Below are 23,208 nucleotides of genomic sequence, written 5' to 3' on the forward strand. Positions count from 1 at the left end.
CCAACACAGCGTGACAGAAGCAAACACAATCAAATTAATAGCAACAAACAATGGTTGCTCAACAAAATTAATAGACAAACTGTGTATCAAATCCAGAATACACTCAAAGACAAAACGTACACTGAAAACAACAAAACTAGAATATAAATACGTAACGATACCATAGTTGGATCTTGTTACACAAAAAACTGATTCTAAGAACAACAACAAAAAAATCTCAATGTCAGAATCTCGTTTACCATAATATCAGATTAGGGTAGTGAAATTCACACACTAACAATAAGCTGCACTGATGGCAGTTTGTTTTACATTGGAAAACCTCGGTGAAATTTCAAGTCAAGACATGTGGAACACACAAGTGTCATCAGACTTAATCACCATGAAAAGTCATCGATTGCAAGCTACAGCAGAAAATATACAATGACACACATTCAGCACTGATTCAGAAAACATTATGCTTGGGAAATAGTTGCCTTATTATTCGCACGAAGTGATCAGTGTTATCGACGAGGGATTTCAAAGTGATTCCATATTTCTATATTTCCAGAAGGGTTTTGACACCGTTCCTCAAAGGGACTTCTAATCAAACTGCGTGCGTATGCAGTATCGTCTCAGTTGTGCGACTGGGCTCGTGATTTTCTGTCAGGACGGTCGTAGTTCGTAGTAACTGACGGAAAGACATCGAGTAAAATAGAAGTGATACCTGGCGCTTCCCAAGGAAGTGTTATAGGCTCTCTGCTGTCCCTGAAATGTATAAAAGATTTAGGTGACAATCTGAGCACGCCTTCTTAGATTGTTTGCAACCGAGTTTGTCATTTACCGCCTAGTAAAGTCATCAGATGATCAAAACAAATTGCAACTTGACTTAGAAACAATATCCGTATAGTGCGAAAAGTGGCAGTTGGATCCGAATAAGAAAAAGTGTGAGGTCATCCACATGAATACTAGTATAAATCCGTTAGGTGTCGGTTACACGATAAATTATACAAATTTAAACGCTATCAGTTCAACTAAATGCATTGAGATAACAACTATGAACAAATTAAATAAGAACAATCACATAAATAGTTTTGTGGCGAAGGGAAACGAAAGACTGTCTTTTATTAGCAGAGCAGTTATAAGATGCAACAGGTCTAGTAAAGAGACTGCCTACACTGTGTTGTGATTGCAGAGGTATTAATTAATTTAAGTATTTATACGCGCAATACTCGCGGCACAAGCGCAAACTATGAACATAGTGACATGACGCGTCAAAATGTGTTTCACTTACAATTATGTGACGAACAGAAGTATTCAATTACACCACAGATTTTTGTGCCCGCGTTTGTTTTTATGGCATGTACAAAGTGAAACTTGCTTTTCTACGTTACGTAATTTTTACAGAGAATGTAAGTTAAGGTAGTTTGTAAAGCAGTGAATATGTGTTTATTGTGATGGTGATCTGTAGGGCAACATTAGTACTGCAGGTAGTACCAACTTCAGCACGTCCTTTCTTCATGGCTTCCTGTTAAGTTAGTACTGCGTTGAGGTGAGCAATAAAATTATTTGACGAGAAATTGTTTATCTACCCGAAACTATCATTTGTGTATACTATTGACGTTTGTACAAGGTCACGATGTCATCCGCTGGTTTTATCGGCAGTATGGTGCGGGAAGGTTGGCAATGAAATAGCGGACTGGCGCGAGGCGTGCCGCCGCGACGGTGCTGCCACCTGGCGGCTTGCTGCTCAGCGCTGTGGGACAACGGCGGCCAGTCACGCAGCGGCCCGCCAGTGTAGGAGTAGGAGCTGTGTGGTGTGAGGCGCGTGTGTGAGTGGCGTGGCGCGGTGTGGTGTGCCGAAGCGGGGCGCCGTTGCTGCCGGCAGCGGCAATGTCTCCTTCCCAGCCTGGTGGCGAACTGAATCACAGTTGCCTCAGCAGCCCCTTCGTGCCTGAAGAAACCGGCCTTCGCATACACTCCGGAGAATAAAGTGTTCATCGTACGACGTTTCCCGATGCATCAAACACTAATGGCTGCGACGCTGTGTGTGTGAACAAAACAGTGTTTCCGCGACAGTGCTGAGTCCTGCTGACGTAACAATAAGCGTAACACTACTTGCCAGGACTGTTAAAACGCTAGAAATTTCTGTTCCCTATTTCACATATAAATATGAGAGTCCGTGTGCCTTAAGTTAAAGGAATTTCTTTTTTTTTATCATCGCGTACATAAAATAAGTGTAACTTTCCGTGTGTACTTACTAGGATTTCTAAACAGAGTTTTTCAGGATCAGAGCGCGGTGCGTTAAGTGTGGTGACAGCGCAGACAATTGTGAAATACGAGTGGTTTAGCAGACCCGCAGAAATTACATTTTGTCTGTGGCTGTGAGCAGGTGACGCAAAGCTCGGTCTGTGTGTGCCAACGGAACGCTGCAGATTGAGGTCAGTGATTTCGGAAATTGGGTCGGATGTGACGCAGCGTCCTTGCTTAGTGCGTGTGTACATGAATATTGCGCCGGGCGCGTGAAGGATATACCGCCAGAAACGCACAAAATATTCGACAAGTGGCAAGGATTGTTATCCCTAATGCTGATGCACGACCCATGTCAACAGTCATCGCTGAAAATGCGGGGTGAGTATTTGCCTAGTTCATTTTTCTTTTCTTTGTCTTTTTCCGGCCCGTGGATAAATTTATTTCTAGGAAGCCCAAAGGAGGCGTGACGGGCAGTACCGCGCGTGTACAGGGAGGAATGTATCGGGGCGAAAGTTTGTGTGTGTGTGTGTGTGTGTGTGTGTGTGTAACATCTTCGATCGCTGCAGCGTCGTCTCGGCAGTGCGTCGCGGCCGTGATTGGCCGTCACGGGGTGTCAGTCATGTGACCCTCGGTCATTAGTCCATCTGCACGACGCTTGCCAGCAGGCTTGTAGCGGGTACTGTGGGTGGTCTTAACGCACCGAAACAATTTTTTTTAATTTATGGACAATAATAATTCGAAGGACAGTTTTTCTTTAGGAATGTCGGCTCTTTATTACAGAGTCACTTATCGATTTCTCTGTTACAATGCACAGTACATTGTTTCAGATTAAACTCATCGTTAGGTGTTTGCCAAGTATTTTCTCTGACGAAAATCTAGACTAAATATCATTTACCCTGCGCTAAACAGGGCTGTGTGTTAATTTTGTTGTCCTGAATGTAATTGTTTTATGACCCGTAGGACCTTTTCATGATGGCACTCCGTTTATTTCAGTTGGTTTCCTCCCGTCGAGCCGGTATTTCTAGCTTGGGCTAATGGTTTGCTCTGCATGTCCAGTGTGCCTAACATACTAGAGTAACGTGATGCACTTTCTGATACGCGTATACAATTTCATACTTCTTCATTCTTCCCTATTGTCATTACTCTCAACTAATTTGTTCCCATCCTCAATATATTTTCATCAACAGACGTACTGCTCCTAACATTCTCTACCTCCCAGTCTTTGTCCCTTCAAATTTGCGCCCCTACTTGCCCTTCTGTTGCCAAATTAAAAATTCCTACATTCCTTAGCACAAATCTAATTAGCTTCCCCTTTCTTTTGGTGAAGATTTTTCAGAGAATGCTTTCCTCCAATGTCCTTCGTATTTTTTACTGGATATAAGATCTACTTGATATGCAAAACGGTGGTTTTTTATATGCAACGACACATGTTTCAGCACCTCTGTGCCATCCTCAGTGGGCTTCTTTTTTTTCACCTAAAATTAAGGTATGAATGAAGAAAATCCACTGAGGACAAACAGAGATGCTGAAACATGTTTGAGTATATATGAAAAAAACTGTTTTGCATAACCTTACATCCAGTAGCTTTTAGCTGCAAACACGTTCAATGGAAGAAGAGTAAACATAATAGGCTGTGTATTTTATTATATCGTCTTGCTTACATTTAAGTTGTACGAGTATACATATTTGAGTGTAGAACGGTTCTTTATTTCCAGACAGAACAGAAATGTGAAATGTATAAATAAAAATTAGGCACCTGATTGTAGTTGCAACCTGACGTAACGTTTCGTACCCGTAAATACTGGAAAATTTGAGTGAAGCTGAAAACTGTTATCTCGTACAAATTTGATAATGCAGTCGCAGATCTAGACAGTTTGATGCCATTTTGTGTTGCTTTCTTCCTGTCTTCCTTTCGTGGGCGCGAGCATAGTACTCGGATGGCGTCGGCCATTTGAGGTGTTGAGAATATCGGCAGTGGTGAAGGAGTGGGACAACCGGTGTCAGGCGGGCAGTAGCAGCAGCAGCAGCTATCAGAGAACGCGCTGGCGGCGGCACAAGCTGCGGAGGAGACTTGGCAACGCCAGCCAAGACGGCCAGCCGCCCCGCCGCGCGCCGCGTTTCTTCTCCCGTGTTCCGTTCCGTTCTGTTCCCTTCTTTCCCCCTCGAGCGCTGCCCGCCAGGGGGAGTCGGGGGCTGTCGGCGCGCGCCCGCCGTGCCTCGGCGCGGCAGGGTGGAGCCGTCGCGTCCCGCCGAGTCGGGCTTTAAAGCGGCGCCGAGCCGGGCCGGGCCGGCCCAAAAATCGATACGGGCGTCGGTGGCGGCGTCAGCGCTCGGTGAGGCAGGCCAGAGCGGGACGGGCTGAGGGCGTTTGCCCCAAACTGCGCGTCACCGCGGGGGTAATGACACGGCGCGGGATGGGGCAGAGTCGCGCCGTGTGGGACAGGCCGGCTGCCCGCCGCGGTGCGTATCGACCCGCACGAGGGTGCGGCTCCACTGTGGCTGTGGCCCGCCTTGGGCTAGGTAAGGGTCGTCACCCCGCCGCCGCCCGACCTCTGCTTGCGGGACGCCACGACGCGGCTGCTTGCTGGCAGGGCACCGGCGGCGACCTTGACATCTTCCCAGCGCCCTCACACACTTCCTGTGTGACACTTACGTGTTGCAAACCGCGAACACTGGAGACGGTCATTTTTATTCAGCAAACACTAACTTGTTTGTCGCCAAACTTCTTCATCGCTGATCACATCGGTATGTTTGTTCAGGCCGCAATTCACGTTTTGCCTGCGTTTGCACCCAAATAACATAGTGTCGGACCTTCTTTTGCCCTGGTGCAGCAGCTCGACGTGCACGGACTCGAGAAGACGTTGGAAGTCCTCTGCAGAAATATTGGGTCGTGCTGTCCTTATAGCCGTCCGTAGTTGCGAAAGAGTTGCCGGTGCATGATTCCGTGCGTCTCGATTACGTTCCACAATTATTCGATGGGGATCATGTCGGGCGACCAAACCGTTTGCTCGAATTGTCCACAGTGATGTCCGCAGCTCGTGGTCTTGCGGTAGCGTTCTCGCATCCCGAGCACGGGGTCTCGGGTTCGATTCCCCGCGGGGTCAGGGATTTTCTCTGCCTCGTGATGACTGGGTGTTGTGTGTTCATCATCATTTCATCGTCATTGACGCATGCAAGTAGTCGAATTGGCGTCAACTAAAAAGAACTTGCAATACGACGGCCGAACTTCCGCGCATGGGGGCTGCCGGCCAACAATGCCATACGATCATTTCATTTTTCCACAATTACCTCCAAACCGGTCGCGTACATTATGGCCCAATAACATGGCGCAGCGTCATCCATAAAAATTCCTCCGTTAATTGGGAACATGAAGCCCATGAATGGTTGGGAATGATCTCCTAGTAGATGAACATAACCATTTCCTGTCATCGGCTCAGTTGGATCAGAGAACGCAGTCCATTTATGTACACACGTCCCCCAGCGTTACGGAGCCACTAGTAGCTTGCACAGTGCCTCGTTGACAACCTGGGCCAGAGGCTTCGTGGGCTCTGCGCCATACACGGACTTTATGACTAGCTCCTAACCAGCCGAAATCGGGATTCATCTGACCAGACCACGGTTTTCCAACTCTCGGGTCCGGCGGATATGGTCACGAGCCCAGGAGAGGCGCTGTAGGCGATGTGTTGTTATGGTACGCACTCCCATCGGTCGTCTACTGCCATAGCCATTAATGCCATATTTCGCCGCACTGTCCTAACGATGCCGGCACGGTAACTCAGGGTGTTCGGTCAGAGCGTTAGCTGCCCTCTGTAATAAAAAAACTTAGTTAATGGATCAACGAAGAAATGAAACGGGTGTCTTGCGACGTCCGCCAGGAGCAGATACAACGGAAAAAAAAAAAACGGAAACGGTCGTCTTGCGCCCACATTGGTTTCTACGGTTATTTCACGCAGAGTTACGCAAAAGCCTGTAATATCGGTCGTTAAGTGAAGATCGTCGGCCACCCCGCGTTGCCTTTGGTGAGAGGTAATGTCTGAAATTTAGTATTCTCGGCACACTGTTGACACTACGGATCTCGGAATACTGAATTTACTAATGAGTTTCCAAATGGAATGTCCTATGTGTGTAGCTGCACCTACCACATCGCATTCAAACGCCGTCAATTCCAGTTCTGCGGCTGTAATAACTGCTGAAACCTTTTCACATTTATCACCTGAGTACAAATTATAGCTCCGCCAATGGACTGTCCTTTTGTACTCGCGCACGAGATACTACATACTACCGCCATCTCTGTATGTGGATATCGCTATCCCATGACTTTTGTCACCTTAGTGTATTCTGCCTTTTGCAAAGGCAATTTTTTTCTTTTTCACCAATACATATTTCGGTGAAGTGTCACCACGTCAGCGGGATTTTCTCTGTCGAGAAACAGATAAGAAAAGTAATTTGGATTGTCACCATTGCATTTTAATAAAATAAGTGGCAGGGCCTGGTGCTGTAGCGGTAAAGAATGTTTGTGCAATTCGAAAGGTGCGAGATCGAACCCTATTTGGAACACAGATTTTCAGTCTGCGTTTTAACGTAGCATTCACTTCTCAATTGTGTGGAGATTCACCATAAACGATACGTGATTCGGATTCCACGTTCAACTGTAGTTTCTCCTTTCCCCGCGTCGATAACTGGGTTGGTTGGCGATGCCCAAGTCGCTTAACTGGCATCCAGTTGAGACTTGCACCAATGCAATATTTTTATTAAATTTACTGCTTATATTTTAACAATAGGCCTGTTTCGTCTGAGTTACCATCAACAGATTATCAAAGCAGTAGTACATCATTTTGGTCCTTAAAAGATGTATACTACCGAGTGGACCCACAAGAGCATAAATATATTGTAATAAAACAATGAAACACACGTCACAATAAAGAGTGCCCCAACAGTCGCATCAGTACGTAGTGTACACCACTCTGTTAGCAACGCAGGAATTTATTCTAGCATGCAAACGATCCGATCATAAAGGTGCCGAATCCAATCATAAAGGTGAGAATGTCATACCTCATCGGTGTTCAATCGGCGAGGGATCTGGTCTCGCTGTCCTCGTCAGTTGTTGGACACGATGAAGAGCACGTTGCGTCGCTGCAGCCGTATGTGGACGTGCACTGTCCTGCTAAAGAAGCACATCACCTTCCTGTCGAAGACTTGGGGATAACAGCATGTGATTACTTTACCCTGCAGAAATAGTAAGTGTGACCACGAGTTGTAATTTTGCCCTCCCCCTAACCCCCACCACGAAACTTGGGACCGGAACCTGGCCGAATAGGCAGCTTACCAGGTCTAGGCCAAACACGTGAACGCCCGTATCTCACATACAAACAGCACCTTCTCTCATCACTGAAGACATTCCACTCTCCTGTCGGCTCTCTCGCGGTCCTCGAGTTGCCAAGCTTGGCGGTGTGAGTGATAGCCTGACCCGAGGCACATGTGAGCTTAATCCAGTTGCAAGCAGGCCGTTCCCAATGGTGGCTAATGACTCAGGAGGTGCAACATATGGCCAGATTTCGTTCCTGGGCGAGGTTCGCTCCGCCACCGTCTCTCGCATAGTGCGTCGATCTCGAACTGCGTCTGCACTACGCGGTCGGCCAGAATCTTCTCTGCTACAATCGGAAATTCCTCAGAACAGTTCTGAAAGCAGCGACACAACACCCTTACATTGTGCCCTTTATGGGCAGAAAAATCTGTATATGAGCATCTAGTTTTCCGCAGGCCCACAATGTGACCCCATTCAAATTGTAGAAGCTGTGCAACAGGGGTATGCACTCGTCGGTGGGAGAAGGTTGTACCCTTGAATGACATTGCATACACTGTTTGCACAGTTTCTGCCTTCGGATACAAAACAGAGGTTGCACAGACAGCCCTTCTGAGCGGCGTCTGAACTCCGATGAGCGCGACAAATGAATCACTAACACTGCAGTCCCACAGTATGCACATATTACTTTGGTGCCACTGAGCACAGTCCTCCAGGGTGTAGCTTTTTTTTTCATGTCCTACCAACCGATCCCTTCTTCTAGTCTAGTGCCACAAACTTCTCTTCTCCCCAATCCTATTCAATACCTCCTCATTAGTTACGTGATCTATCCACCTTAAATACTTTCAGAAACGACTTCCTGATACATAAATCTATATTCGATGTTAACAAATTTCTCTTCTTCAGAAACGCTTTCCTTGCCATTGCCAGTCTACATTTTATATCCTCTCTACTTCGACCATTATCAGTTATTTTACTTCCTAAATAGCAAAACTCCTTTACTACTTTAAGTGTCTCATTTCCTAATCTAATTCCCTCAGCATCACCCGATTTAATTTGACTACATTCCATTATCCTCGTTTTGCTTTTGTTAATGTTCATCTTATATCCTCCTTTCAAGACACTGTCCATTCCGTTCAACTGCTCTTCCAAGTCCTTTGCCGTCTCTGACAGAATTACAATGTCATCGGCGAACCTCAAAGTTTTTACTTCGTCTCCATGAATTTTAATACCTACTCCGAATTTTTCTTTTGTTTCCTTTACTGCTTGCTCAATATACAGATTGAATAACATCGGGGAGAGGCTACAACCCTGTCTCACTCCTTCCCAACCACTGCTTCCCTTTCATGCCCCTCGACTCTTATGACTGCCATCTGGTTTCTGTACAAATAAAAATAACCTTTCGCTCCCTGTATTTTACCCCTGCCACCTTTAGAATTTGAAAAAGAGTATTCCAGTCAACATTGTCAAAAGCTTTCTCTAAGTCTACAAATGCTAGAAACGTAGGTTTGCCTTTTCTTAATCTTTCTTCTAAGATAAGTCGTAAGGTCAGTATTGCCTCGCGTGTTCCAACATTTCGACGAAATCCAAACTGATCCTCCCCGAGTTCTGCATCTACCAGTTTTTCCATTCGTCTGTAAAGAATTCGCGTTAGTATTTTGCAGCCGTGGCTTATTAAACTGATAGTTCGGTAATTTTCACATCTGTCAGCACCTGCTTTCTTTGGGATTGGAATTATTATATTCTTCTTGAAGTCTGAGAGTATGTCGCCTGTCTCATACATCTTGCTCACCAGCTGGTAGAGTTTTGTCAGGACTGGTTGTCCCAAGGCCGTCAGTAGTTCTAATGGAATGTTGTCTACTCCGGGGGCCTTGTTTCGACTCAGGTCTTTCAGTGCTCTGTCAAACTCTTCACGCAGTATCGTATCTCCCATTTCGTCTTCATCTACATCCCCTTCCATTTCCATAATATTGTACTCAAGTACATCGCCCTTGTATAAACCTTCTATATACTCCTTCCACCTTTCTGCCTTCCCTTCTTTGCTTAGAACTGGGCTGCCATCTGAGCTCTTGATATTCATACACGTGGTTCTCTTCTCTCCAAAGGTCTCTTTAATTTTCCTGTAGGCAGTATCTATCTTACCCCTAGTGAGATAAGCTTCTACATCCTTACATTTGTCCTCTAGCCATCCCTGTTTAGCCATTTTGCACTTCCTGTCGATCTCATTTTTGAGACGTTTGTATTCCTTTTTGCCTGCTTCATTTACTGCGTTTTTATATTTTCTCCTTTCATCAATTAAATTCAATATTTCTTCTGTTACCCAAGGATTTCTAGCAGCCCTCGTCTTTGTACCTACTTTATCCTCTGCTGCCTTCACTACTACATCCCTCAGAGCTACCCATTCTTCTTCTACTGTATTTCTTTCCCCCATTCCTGTCAATTGTTCACTTATGCTCTCCCTGAAACTCTGTACAACCTCTGGTTCTTTCAGTTTATCCAGGTCCCATCTCCTTAATTTCCCACATTTTTGCAGTTTCTTCAGTTTTAATCTACAGGTCATAACCAATAGATTGTGGTCAGAGTCCACATCTGCCCCTGGAAACGTCTTACAACTTAAAACCTGGTTCCTAAATCTCTGTCTTACCATTATATAATCTATCTGATACCTTTTAGTATCTTCAGGGTTCTTCCACGTATAGAACCTTCTTTCATGATTCTTAAACCAAGTGTTAGCTATGATTAAGTTGTGCTCTGTGCAAAATTCTAGTAGGCGGCTTCCTCTTTCATTTCTTAGCCCCAATCCATATTCACCTACTATGTTTCCTTCTCTCCCTTTTCCTACACTCGAATTCCAGTCACCCATTACTATTAAATTTTCGTCTCCCTTCACTATCTGAATAATTTCTTTTATTTCATCGTACATTTCTTCAATTTCTTCATCATCTGCAGAGCTAGTTGGCATATAAACTTGTACTACTGTAGTAGGTGTGGGCTTCGTATCTATCTTGGCCACAATAATGCGTTCACTATGCTGTTTGTAGTAGCTTACCCGCATTCCTATTTTCCTATTCATTATTAAACCTACTCCTGCATTACCCCTATTTGATTTTGTGTTTATAACCCTGTAGGCACCTGACCAGAAGTCTTGTTCCTCCTGCCACCGAACTTCACTAATTCCCACTATATCTAACTTTAACCTATCCATTTCCCTTTTTAAATTTTCTAACCTACCTGCCCGATTAAGGGATCTGACATTCCACGCTCCGATCCGTAGAATGCCAGTTTTCTTTCTCCTGATAACGACATCCTCCTGAGTAGTCCCCGCCCGGAGATCCGAATGGGGGGACTATTTTACCTCCGGAATATTTTACCCAAGAGGATGCCATCATCATTTAATCATACAGTAAAGCTGCATGTCCTCGGGAAAAATTACGGCTGTAGTTTCCCCTTGCTTTCAGCCGTTCGCAGTACCAGCACAGCAAGGCCGTTTTGGTTAATGTTGCAAGGCCAGATCAGTCAATCATCCAGACTGTTGCCCCTGCAACTACTGAAAAGGCTGCTGCCCCTCTTCAGGAACCACACGTTTGTCTGGCCTCTCAACAGATACCCCTCCGTTGTGGTTGCACCTACGGTACGGCCATCTGTATCGCTGAGGCACGCAAGCCTCCCCACCAACGGCAAGGTCCATGGTTCATGGGGGGAGGAGTCAAAGATTATAAACTACAAAAATATCATCTGCTATCAGACGACGGACAGGTGCAGGAACATCGCTATCTTCTATTAAGTTTTATATTTTAAAATTTTACATGGAACTTCACCGAAACATGTAGGGATGGAAAAAGAGGAAACTGTGTTTGCTTAAGGCAGAATACTTTCCAAAACCAGTCTACGTCCATAACGCGCAAATCACTGTAAAATGCTTGGCTGATTGTACCACTTATTAAGGTTTCTATCCGTTCCATTCGCTTCTGGAGCGCGAAAAGAATTATTCCTTAATTGACACTGTCCGCACTGTAACACGTCTTTGCGTCGATACGGGATCGATAATATTCCTAGATTCATCGCTTATGTCGATTCTTGGAACTTCAAAGGTGGACCATCCCGCCTTAGATAGCGTCCACGCATAAGCGTCTACTAGTTCAGCTCCTTCAGCGTCTCAGTAACCTTCGCCAAGGGCCCAACTAACCCGCGACAATTAATGCTGGTATCATTTTTAAATACCCGTGTCTTATTTGGCGTGGGTCCCACGCGCGTGTGTAGTTCCCGTTTGACTGATGACGAGAATGGTCGCATAGAATGAAATTTATAAATAAATGGAATAAAAACAATCAAAAGTAGCTTCGGAATATCTACTTTAGTAACAAAACTTGAGCGTGGGTCGCACTCCTTTATAGGCTTATTGTATTTTTCCAGTATCCTTCCACTGAGCTGATATCTGCAATCTGCTTTTACCTGCGACTTACCTTAAGTGATCATTTTCAGATCGCTATAAATCGTTACACCTAGCCATTTATAATTTTTGAGAACATTTCTCATGGAGAAATGGCAGCCTGGCCAAAAATACCTTAAATGGATTAAAAACTGTTATTGTATAAATTGTTTGAAGACGGTCACATTGTGAACGAAACCAGTAACCATTGTAAATATTTTATTGCCGTCAAGATGGTTTTTAATCTATTTTTAAAAGTACCCAGGTATTTGTAAGTGTTGGCTATTTATAACTGCCGGTACATAAGATATTAATTTGATGAATTTTGTGAAGTGTACCGTTTTACGTTTTTGAATATTTAAAGAAAGTTAACAGTATTTGACCAATTTGAAATCTTATTAAAATCTTGTTGAATATTTGTGCAACTTTAAGACAATACTTCGTTATAGATAACACCATCATCTGCATAAAGTGTGAGTTTACTTGCACCCAACATCCTGAATTATGTTTTGGATGTATTCCAAGCTCTAACTTCCTCTACGAGTCACTCTAGTACCATGGAAGCTATTTCCAGGCGTCTTCTTAATACATGTCCTATCATCATATCCCTTCTTTAAGTCTTTGTTTTCAAATATTCTTTTTTCTCCCCGATTCTGTGAGAACCTTCCCATATGTCATCAGCCTGCTTAATTTTTAGCATCGTTCTGTAACTCATCTCAGACCCATTTATTATCCAGTTTTCGGGCTTTCTCACATTCCGTGAGTCAGTGCCATAGCATTCTATGTTAACATTCTCAGGTATTATCTGTCGCGAACTAAGTCCCGTGTTTGATGTATTATATTTTGTGAGGACTGCTCTCTTTGTCTTTGCTAATCTGCTTCTTATGACTTCCTTGCGTCGTCCAATATAGATAATTTTGCTTTAAAGATAACAGAATTCCTTCAATATCCAATTATGAAACAACGTTTATCACTGAACTCATTTCTACTACTTCACACGACTTTCATCTGTCTTTGATTTTCTTTCAACCCATATGCTGTGCACAATAGTCTGCCTTTTTAATTCAATACGTCTGTTAATTGCTAGCCGTCAACAAAGGACCATTGTTATTTTTAGAAAAACAGTAAAATCCGGTTATACGCTAGTGTGATCGCCCTACGGTGCAGTTTCAGTAATTTTTTGTAGTGTTTTCTGTGCAACTGACGAAATGTATTGCGGGTTTCATCTTACTAAATAGATCCAAAGATAGGCATACGATAATGTATTGAGTTTGCAACGACCTAACTGAACATAACAAAGATTTATTACTTAACTAGCCACCACTTTGTGATTAGAAATTGTGAATCAGTCTACTAGTGAATCAATCTTTCATTAGAGTGATGAGATCGTCTTAGCAGCCTAAGAACCTTTGTACTTGAAAGAACGAATGGCAGCGGTGATAAAAACGAATGTAGCCTCAGCTTGTTCTGCGAACAGGTAAATTTCGTAATTGCGTCCAGAAGTTAATCCGGCCCCTACTTTTTAGATTCAGTTAACATATATTCCACGGCGAACTGAAGAGCGTTCTCTCATAAGAGAAGAATTATTGCTGTGTTGAAACTGTGACGTTGCTAACGTGCTAGACATGCAATCTCCACAACGCACTATGTTAATATCTCGATAACAAGGTTCTGAATAGAAAGAAAAAAATGACAGTATTGATAACGAATGTTACATTTATTATTTGCTTTGGCTAATAATCTAAATGTGCATCTTCCGTAGATGGGTGTAAAAACACCTGGCAGCGGTTAAGATAGCTAAGTGATGTAATTTGATAGCATAAACAGTTACAGGTTGCTGCAATTTCTTTCGCAGGTTTCAAACAACCGTGAAGCCTCCGTTACAGCAAATACTGAACAAGAAATTTGTAGTCAAAAATGCCAGAAAACTGGAGATGAAGTATAATGCTGAAGTATATTTCCGTAGTGAAAAAGCCCCAACTCGCACTCGCGAATGAGCGGCCTTGCATATAGCCAGCCACATACGCGCTCCCATTCAGTGCTACTATGTACTTTCTGGTTGTTAGCAAACAATTTAGCTCCAGCAGCTTGAGGACATGACGAACCGATTAACTGACGGTATAAAATGTGCAGAATTCATAAGCCGATAGATAAATGTGGAGCCTCTTTCGCATTATCAAGTGTTTTGGGAGACATTGGACTACATGTAGTTGCAGCTAGTAAAAGACTCCACATCTTTTACGTGTTCTTCCTTTAAAAACACTGACGGACTCCTTTTGAATTCCTCCATGTTGTTTCAGCTAATGGTTAAGAAATTAACCATGGAACTTCCAATAAACCTTCTTTGAAAATAAGATGATGATAATCAGACTCATAATATGAATAATGAACGGTGACACGAGGTTCATCATAACTAACGGTACATACGACTGCATTATTTTTATAATATACTGCATTAAAATATCCAGTTATACTGATGTTCATTTAACGTGAACCCTGGCGCGTTGTTAGTATTACCCATTCGCGAGCCAAGTCCGACCAGAAACTAGAGATTCTATTCGCACAGTACTATACCAACAGCTCTTCGGAAATACTGCAACGCCTGGTTAAAGACTAATACTCTGTCTAGACTTTTACCCGTAGATAACAATGATTCGAGTTCAGTCTGGGCGACGACAGAAAAGCAAAACATGTTAGATCTTAATGTTTTATTTAATTGCTTCAGAAAATTTATTCTTGCAACGCTGCACAAAATACCGTACCCAGGTAGAAACGGTACGCTCGGGCTGTAACCACTCCTATGGTGTTGCATTTAAATGGAACCAAGGCAATAAATAGAGAAAAGGAACCAACGTGGACTGGCTGCGTCAAGTTCCGTTTCGTGTGTGATTACTACAAGTCCTCGTATTCCATACTGAGCTGACTGGAACTCCTGTAGATTGTTCGTTAGAGCAGCCACCACTCTTATCTGACTGAAGTTAATTTAGGAAGGAATGATTCCTTTGTCAGAGAGTTGCCGCTTGTGCCAAGTTTTGATAATGTTGTCTCAATACTTCAATTGATATATTTTATACGTTTTTAGGTTTCATGGCAATTCCATAAACGCACTTGTGCACCTGACTGTAAGCACGATTACGCACAGTCTAGCACTCTTTTTCTAATAAATAAACGCTTTTACCTTCTTACAATATATAATAACATAGTTTCGTACCCCAATGTACTCTTTCCATTGGAACACGTCTTGTACGGATAATGGCCTTTATGCTATGTACACCTCGAGGATTTCCAGAGCATTATCGTGAAATTTTTCAGAAAATTATGGCTATTTGGGACTATGCCCTCTCAACTTTTCCAAGTACTCTTCTTGATTGTGTACAGATCATTGCATGAGTTCGTAATGTTCCATGAAATGCATCCTTGACCATATCGGCTCTCCATTGACTTCAAATGAACTAGAGGACACATGAAACCTCACATAGGATAGTGCGTAGTATCTGAAAACGGTGTGACTACGGAATACAACCGTAATGATTGGTCATCAGTACCACCAAGCCACAAAAACGTTTCATATCCTTGATCTTATTCATATTCTTTATGAATTGATGTGTTTGTCTCTGTCAATCCTCGTACGCATATTACAACTGTGATGGGTATTATTTTGTTGACGAATGGATTCGGTAACGAGAGAGAATGTATGGTTAAACGAATGCCAGATTTGAACTGTCGTAAGAAACACTGATTCAGTTTAATACAACCACTGTAGATGCAAAGTGTTTGTTCTTTTATGAGGGTGTCAGATTTGGATCTTTAAAGGTGCAGAGGCAGAGTTGACTGGAGTGTTGGGTTGCAGTATATAATCTGGACTTTTAGGTAACAATTGCCGTAGTTAACAGTTTATGCCCGCAAAGAACGAAATGTGTTTCGTAGTTCATGAAAATAGCATTTACTGGGTTGAGACAATGTAATTCCCTGTCCGAAAGAAAAAAAAGTTCTTAAATATATTACAGTGGAGACTCTCCTTATGCCCATTGTTTTAATACTTTCTTTGCTGTTCTGCTACATTTCACACATCTCAGACCCATATACATTTGTATTTGAACAATTTATCCCAGTGTGCAGAAATTACTTCACACATTCTGAAGTCTTTATTCCAAATGGTTATATGACAGCAGTAAGAAACTTCATTTTTTAACACAGCGGACCCATACTTTTTCCTGTTCTCGGTGGTTTCCTGTTGGCGCTGTTATATAAGTGGGTCCAAGTTGCGGAGTTATTTTAAGTAATCCTACATCAGTGGCAAAAGTTACTCTCAGATGTCTGCCTCTTTTCTCATTTGTACAAAAATTTAAGGCTGCAGAGAGACACGGTTTGACTCGTCTGGGCCAAGATCTGCGGCCAATAAACTCTAAAAGTTTACTTGGTGCTACTACTTCTTCTGTCGGCGGTTTTCTCGTTTTGTGTTTTATTTTGTGATAAAAGTGTTTGCATGTTAGGCGACTGTTACAGTAAGTTGCACTTTTCTGTAACACACCGTTTCGTCGCAGAGCGTGTGCCGTGCAGCAGAGTTACAAAATTTCTCAATAGGAATGCGCGGCACGGCATTATCACAAATGCCATAAAACACTGGCTTATTCACATATCACTTCCATTTTTGGCCACAAGGAGTGTAGACCTCCTCCCACTAACCATGGACCTTGTCGTTGGTGGGGAGCCTTGCGTGCCTCAGCGATACAGATAGCCGTACCTTAGGTGCAACCACAACGGAGGGGTATCTGTTGAGAGGCCAGACAAACGTGTGGTTCCTGAAGAGGGGCAGCAGCCTTTTCAGTAGCTGCAAGGGCAAACAGTCTGGATGATTGACTGATCTGGCCTTGTAACAATAACCAAAACGGCCTTGCTGTGCTGGTACTGCGAACGGCTGAAAGCAAGGGGAAACTACGGCCCTAATTTTTCCCGAGGGCATGCAGCTTTACTGTATGATTATAGTATGGAGAGCTGCATCAAAACAGTCTCTGGACTGAAGACAACAACAACAACAGGAGTGTAGAGAAGTAGTGTCAAGTGATTCAGTGACGCAGTAAAACAAAAAGCGAGAAATTTCCTACAACGTATTTTCAACTTGTCGAGCCTATTCAGATCTCCGACTACCCTAGAAGTACCATTAAATTCTTGCCTCGATTGAGGACGAACGCAGCTGTTCGCCGTTTGTGGCTACCATGGCCATTGAGTTTCACGCTGGATTTGTGTGCAGGGTTTAAGCACTGGCTTTCGCCTTTAAACGCGCCCTATACGAACATTACGAGGTAGTAAACGTGTACTTTGAATGCAGGCCGGGTTGATGGATCATTTCATCCTCTGATGGGAGGAAATTGCTTCTTTTACGCTTGTGCTATGCGCTGTGGCAGGTAGATATGAGTGCATTTTTTGCTAATTAGTATCTGGGATGTCCTAATCACTTTTACGTGTGGCATTTTCACTGTAGACTAGAGCCGCGAAATAATTCCACACCTTACAACGATTACGAAGGATCTGTATGCTTGTATATTCAGGTCACTGTAAAATGTTTTAAGATCAGCAATTTTCAGTAGAAACGACACACGTAGGAACATTCGGATGCGGAAATCTACATGTAGACACGATTCGTGTCCTATATACTGAGAAAATAAACTGTTAATTACGAATGAATAACTGAGGACGAGCAACTGTTTGTATGATGAAGAGCAGGATGCTTGTACAGGACTAGTGAGTGTTCGTTTATAATCGTGTTGGTTGACCTTATGCGCTTGTTTTTACGTACTAATCATTACCGGTACTTGTAGATTACTAACATAATGTATTATAATGTAGAACAAAGCGAGAGATGCGGGACGATACAACCTTAAGAGCAGAAAGACGCATCTTATTAATAAAGAAAATAAATTCCTGAAATAAACCCACGATCGTTATGAACTTAGCCATTGAAACTGCTCAGATTATATATATTGATTTTTTGCTTTACTGATATTTGTTAGCTACTGCTAGTCGGCCAGGGTGGCCGAGCGGTTCTAGGCGCTACAGTCTGGAATCGCTCGACCGCTACCGTCGCGAGTTCGAATCCTGCCGCGGGCATGGATGTGTGTGGTGTCCTTACGTTAGTTAGGTTTAAGTAGTTCTATGTTCTAGGGAACTGATGGCCTCAGAAGTTAAGTCCCATAGTGCTTAGAGACATTTGAACCATTTTGCTACTGCTATCACCAGATCCTGTAATTATATCAAAAGAAACATAAGAATTAAAAATGTTATTGATATGTATTACCAGTGAACGAAATACAAACTCAGAACTAGCAAAACCAAGTTCATTGTCTGGTTGCTGCAAAATCTTTGTCGGCGCAGTACGTTATCTGCCGACGTTCACAGAAATTTAGGATTTAGCTGAGAAATAGCTTCGTTTTTGGGTCATGAACTTAGGAAGTGAGAAAATACTTCAAAAGTGCAAGTAATTGAATTGTAAACATCATAAAGGACTGTTATCGGTGCTAGAACTTCTTGATATGCACAGCAGTTGAACATTGTTGAGCGGCACAAGAAACAGCCACAAATACTTTTGAAAAGACTTTCATTCACTGCAGCGAGTGATATCGGGCAATATGCCCAGCTAGAGATGGCTATACTTGATCTGCTGCACAGCATTTACGATACTGAGAAAAGTAGTGACACGAATGTATGCATGTGAAGAGGACCATGACGGCCCAAAAGCGGTCACTGGAATGATTCCTTCAAAGTTCAGAAAAGTGTTGAATCTTGTTTAATTACCTCCACACACCCCCCCTCCCCCCAATTTACAAACTTTCAAAGCTGTCAACATTGCTATAAAATGACGCAGGATTTTCATATCAGTAACACAAAACTAGCTTAGCTGTTATCATAGAAACTTGTTTCCGCGTTTAAATTAATTGTTGGTTCCAATTACAGTGACTTAATCCTTTTTCTTACATCACTTTGAGCCGTAGATCACCACCATACCAAGGAAATATATAGCCCCAACGATAAACAGCTCCAACTTCACATGTACAGCAGAAACTAAATGTAATTTTAAACGTGGACAGCTGTCCGAAGATGAAACTGTCGTATCGAAACCGGTAACGGCGCTGTGTACACTTAAAAAAAAAAAAACACATCATTAACTGTGGCTGGTTTGTTGTTATTATTTTTTTAAAATTTGAGAATTCTCCTGTTTTTTCCATTTCTGTGTCACGCACAGTTCGTGCCATTTTTTGACATAATAGAATACATTAATTTTGTAGTGTTACAGCTTCCTTGACATTTTTAGGTATTTATTATAAGATGGAAATAATGTTTCATGTAATGAGCAGACAGGGTGAATGTCGGCTGTTCGGTACCAGAAGAGGACAGAGCAGTGTAGAGTACTGCGGTGAGGACAGAGGAGCGTCCTTACAAGGGAACCTCCCCATCACACCCCCCCTCAGATTTAGTTATAAGTTGGCACGGTGGATAGACCTTGAAAAACTGAACACAGATCAATCGAGAAAATAGGAAGAAGCTGTGTGGAACTATGAAAAAAATAAGCAAAATATACAAACTGAGTAGCCCATGCGCAAGATAGGCAACATCAAGGATAGTGCGAGCTCAGGAGCGCCGTGGTCCCGTGGTTAACGTGAGCAGCTGCGAAATGAGAGGTCCTTGGTTCAAGTCTACCCTTGAGTGAAAAGTTTAATTTTTTTTATTTTCAGACAATTATTATCTGTCCGTCCGTTATGTTTTCATCACTTTTTTTGGGAGTGATTATCACATTCAAAAGAAAACCAAAATCTGGCAATGTAGAATAATCTTTTTACCCATTCGCCAAGTGTACAAGCTAGGTGGGTCGACAACATATTCCAGTCATGTGACGCACATGCCGTCAGCAGTGTCGTATAGAATATATCAGACGTGTTTTCCTGTGGAGGAATCGGTTGACCTATGACCTTGCAATCAAATGTTTTCGGTTCCAATTGGAGAGGCACGTCCTTTCACAGGCACTAAACTTATTACAGTGAACAGAGACGTCAATGAACGAACGGACAGATCATAACTTTGCGAAAATAAAGACAGTAAAATTTTCACTTAAGGAAAGACTTGAACCAAGGACCTTTCGTTCCGCAGCTGCTCGCGCCAATTACGGGACCACAGCGCTCCTGAGCTAAGACTATCCTTGATGTTGCCTATATTGCGCATGCACTACTCAGTTTGTATATTTTGCTTATTTTTTTCATAGTTCCACACAACTTCTTCCTGTTCTCTCGGTTGATCTGTGTTCCGTTTTTCAAGGCCTATCCACTGTGCTAACTTATAACTAAATCTGAGGGGGGGGGGGGGTGCGATGGGGAGGTTCCCTTGTTAGTAGACTGATCGACTGATCGCGAGCCACCTCATGCCTTCTCCCAGTGACTCCGCCCCTAGGTCACCAGTGACCATCAGGCTGCCGCAGCCCATCCATGTTCTTGGCCTCCTCTTCCGGCTTATTGATAACTCCCTCTCCACTGCACCGCGTCTATTCCAGATCACCTCGTGCTTTCAACTACTACTGTTGCTCGATATTGACCAGTGGAGGAATCGGCGCTGCTTTCTCTTACACCAGTACCTCCTTGCATAGCAATCATGTTCAAGTGTCAACCTCAAACACAATTCCTCTTTTAAAAAATTGGGAAGTGACATGTCGATTCATGTTGGTGTGCCTAGCCTACGACTCTGGTTATACCTCCTTAGATACTCGTAGTCTGCAGTAGCACAGTATATGAGAGTTTGAATTCAGAAAACGTGCTGACAGAGCATTTTAACGCCTTACATCAGCATACCCTTTGTTTGACTAGGTTACTGTTTTATCACATTAGACAAAAAGCCTCTTAATATAAGAGACCATATTAGTTATCCGTAATTGAATTCTAAGTAATTGCTAACTTTTAATAATTAACAACTGTAGCCATCTCAACTTGGTAGTCATGGCAACGAATGAATCTTTTCAGAAGTATTTCTGACTGTTTGCTGTGTCCCTCAACAATCTTTAATTAAATAACAACCATTGGTTTCAAGAAGGTCCACCAGTGATAGAATTGAATTATAGTGTTTGCAGTTCGATTACAACTTTTACAATTAAATTACTAATTACAGTTAATGATTAGTGGTGAAAACTTGTTTAGATCGCCAAAATAATTTTATTTATTTATCTCGTGCCACAATTCGGGAGAACCGCCATCATCAGATATAGTAAAATCAATACGGAGTATCGTGTCTCTTCTTAAACACTATCAGTGCCCCACTATTAGTATTATTTATTTATTTTATTTCAACTGACTTCGCAATTTGATCCATACTGCCAGATACAAAATTCAAAAAAACAAGAGATAACATTAAACTGATGCTGCTTTTACATAGGACATGCGCATACTGCACTATTTTTCAAATAAAAACCTGTACACATTATTATCCTCGATATAAAGACATTACACATTCCTCATTCAAAGTTAATCTTTTCCATAAACTAATGAAATGAGATAGCCAAGCAGACAAGCAAGTACAAACTTAAATTATCATTAAAGACCACTTCCCCGAAGCTTAATGCATTATTAGTTATATTTAAAGGTTCGAAGCTTCAGCATTTTTGAGATTTTATGCGTAGTGTTTTCGCTCTTTGTTTTCCGCATTTCACACACTACTAGTTAAAAGAGAATGAAGACCGTCATCCTCGGCTGTACAGTGATCAGGATGTTAACGTAATGAAAGTCATAAGATATGAATTGTGTGCTACTGGTTAGCTGCGTGCCAAGTATCTTTACAGCTAATGTCCTAGACATAAACCCAATCGTGGAGATGTAAGTTGCTTTAGAACGTTCTACTCTAGATATTATGCAGTTTCCAAGGCACGAGAGAGCAATCATGGAATTCCGTTAGTCTCTACATGATAGAAAACTGGAAAGACTTTGTAGATTGGAGGGAGATCCATCAGTCGGTGGCAGCGTCTGACAACGCTGAATTTAACCTCTGCCTCAAAATTGTCTGCGACAGAAACTTCGACTTCCGATGTGTACTCGAAAGCAACAGGCAGGAAACCTTGAAAGTTCCGTGTTAGGGAAATTGTAGGCGTTTCCCACCATCTGTTTCTTTACAAAACACTTTCAAATGTTTCAAGCAAAAATTGGTCATATCTACACGCGTTTTATTTTTGGGTATAACTCCCCGAATGGAACAAAAAAATGCAATCACATTCATTCTAGGGTTGATTGTTTAATAAATTATTTATGAATTTCACTATCGTGCTGTCATCTGCTACAACGCAGTATGCAGTACGATCTTTTCCAAACTCGTAGTGCGCCCGTGACGTTTCAGAAGGCATGTATGTCATCTCCTCCGTCTTATTTCGTACACGCATCACGCCGCTGGAACCTGTGCAGTCACAATATGATCGCTTTTGTAATGATAGTCGCTCTATACGCTTCGAATGTTTAATTTGTATTTATAGTAAAATACTTCGAATGAACGCCTGAATGAACACCGCAAGTGCTTTTTTGACACGACTTGTTAATGTTAACGCGGAGTCGCACGCCTCGTCGTCTCGTCGCTATTTTTTAACGCCATTGAAATATCTGTATTTGTTAAATTAATTATATCTTGTAGAATAAAGTCTTATTACTCTCTCTTCTCCATCTCGACGAAGTCTACCTCTAAGCAAAACCTCGCGACGGTACGTCCATTTTTTAAAATAATTTAAAATATTAAACGTGTTTTGGCTACGATATTGAAAACAGATTACGTTTATGAACGCCTACATTTTTACACATCTTTGCCGATTCTTATCAAAGGAAGTAAAATAAACAAAGTTCTTATTACAAATTCTGTTAGTCATTTGGCTATTTATCGCCTTTCATCTACATCATACTCCACGAGCCACCTAATGGTTTGTGGCGGTGGGTACTTTCGGTACTGCTATCTGATCCCTCCAAACCTGTTCCACTCGCGAATAGTGCGTGGGAAGAAAGATTGTCGGTAAGCCTTTGCATTGGCTCTACTTTCTCGAATTTTCTCCTCGTGGTCAACACGCCAAATGTATGTGGGAGGAAGTAATATGTTCTCCGACTCCTCCTGAAAAGTGCTGTCCCGAAATTTCAATAGTAAATCTCTCCGTGGCGCACAACGCCTCTCTTGAAACGTCTGCCAGTGGAGTTACGCTCTCTCGCCAGCTAAACGATCCCATCTTTATCTGACTTCGCAGCAA

The 23,208-nt window shown here is 42.5% G+C and overlaps 1 protein-coding gene across 9 annotated transcripts in view; it reads left to right on the top strand.

Annotated features, from left to right (window-relative positions):
• Positions 1-1,751: 1,751 nt before the first annotated feature.
• Positions 1,752-23,208, top strand: part of LOC126365776 (nuclear receptor coactivator 2-like) — a 293,984-nt gene continuing 272,527 nt past the window's right edge. For 6 of the 9 annotated variants that reach the window (XM_050008307.1, XM_050008317.1, XM_050008308.1 and 3 more), the window contains exon 1: positions 1,761-2,607. In XM_050008307.1, the coding sequence (XP_049864264.1) occupies positions 2,579-2,607 (29 nt within the window). In that variant the 5' untranslated portion in view covers positions 1,761-2,578. Of the gene's footprint in view, positions 2,608-23,208 lie in introns of all 9 variants that reach the window. The other 3 variants (XM_050008306.1, XM_050008318.1, XM_050008330.1) reach the window with 2 other exon arrangements.

The sequence above is a fragment of the Schistocerca gregaria genome, chromosome 4, assembly GCF_023897955.1.
Source record: "Schistocerca gregaria isolate iqSchGreg1 chromosome 4, iqSchGreg1.2, whole genome shotgun sequence".
NCBI lineage: Eukaryota > Metazoa > Arthropoda > Insecta > Orthoptera > Acrididae > Schistocerca > Schistocerca gregaria.